The sequence below is a fragment of the Penaeus monodon genome, chromosome 25 (assembly GCF_015228065.2).
Source record: "Penaeus monodon isolate SGIC_2016 chromosome 25, NSTDA_Pmon_1, whole genome shotgun sequence".
Lineage (NCBI taxonomy): Eukaryota > Metazoa > Arthropoda > Malacostraca > Decapoda > Penaeidae > Penaeus > Penaeus monodon.
Window position 1 is genome coordinate 18,904,914 of NC_051410.1, and position 1,185 is coordinate 18,906,098.

Below are 1,185 nucleotides of genomic sequence, written 5' to 3' on the forward strand. Positions count from 1 at the left end.
GATATTTTTGAGAAAAGGAAATGGATAGAAGGGGCTAGGAGGATGGAAACCATTGGTAAATTTCTACTCTGCTAACAAAAACTCACTTTTTCCTCATCAGGGTCGTCCTTCGTCATGCTGACAAAGACCTGCAGGTTATCCTCCTGTGACGAGTTGTGCTTCTTTGATGAGCGTGGGATGTCTACCATCTCCGAGTCCCTCTGTCCCTCTTCCTCTATAGCCATCTGAGTACCTGACGACTCCTGAAGTAGAGTCTCCACGTCCTCTGCTGTCAATGCAATCTTAACCTTGCTACTTGCACTGTTGGTCTCACTGCGCTGGTTTTGCTATATAGGAAGGATTGATTTAGCTTGATTATGACTGAGAACTGATTTGATTTATGCAAATGCAAAGGGTCTGTTCAGTTAGATGGTTAACTTAAAACCGTGAACATTATGATCACTGAACATTTTAAAAATCTTATAGTTACATTACAATGACAGATAAGCTGCCAAATTCAGATCTGGTTCTCTGAGTGAAAACTTTTCTGTATCTACATTATCATTATTTGATTTATGGCAAAAATCAAAATAGGAATTGTAATAAAAAAAGAATCACCTACCTTACTCCTGGTAATAGCTTGATTGATATCTTTAATCTTGTGAGATCGCAAGTGTTTCTGGAATGTGGTAAAAGACTCAAACAGACCTTCACACACAGTACACGGCCACATACTGGAAAAAAAATAGAAAATATTAATCACAAAGAACTGATGTAATGACTTATTAAGACAGTTTTCCCTTGGGATATTCTAAATATCAATGGTAGTCAATTATATCATCAGTCCACAATAAGATATCAAACAATGAAGAATTAAGCCAGTACTATTGTTGTGACAGTTATATAAAGCCAAAATTTTAGCCAGTGTTTAACCTTACCGATTATGTTCCATCTGCATGTGTTTCAAAAGCTGATTAGGAGTGCTAAACTTCTCAGGGCAGTTATGGTACTGGCAGTGGTGCATGTTTGATCTTGAATGCTGTTGTTGCTGGTGTTCCTGCAACAATACATAGGTATTCTAACACTTAAGTCTTAAGTCTTATCCTAAGACTAAATATAAAGCATTATGAGATCAAATAAAAGAATAAAAAATCTAAACAAGCAACAAGCATACCTGAGAGCTTGCAAAGAAGAAAATCCTTGTTA

General features: G+C 36.7%; 1 protein-coding gene across 1 annotated transcript in view; it reads right to left on the reverse strand.

Moving 5' to 3' along the window:
• Positions 1–1,185, reverse strand: part of LOC119589339 (zinc finger protein 236-like) — a gene marked incomplete in the record, with an annotated part of 34,598 nt that overhangs the window by 2,850 nt on the left and 30,563 nt on the right. The window contains 3 exon segments of the mRNA XM_037937958.1: positions 87–326; positions 602–713; positions 918–1,036. Of these exon segments, the coding sequence (XP_037793886.1) occupies positions 87–326; positions 602–713; positions 918–1,036 (471 nt within the window).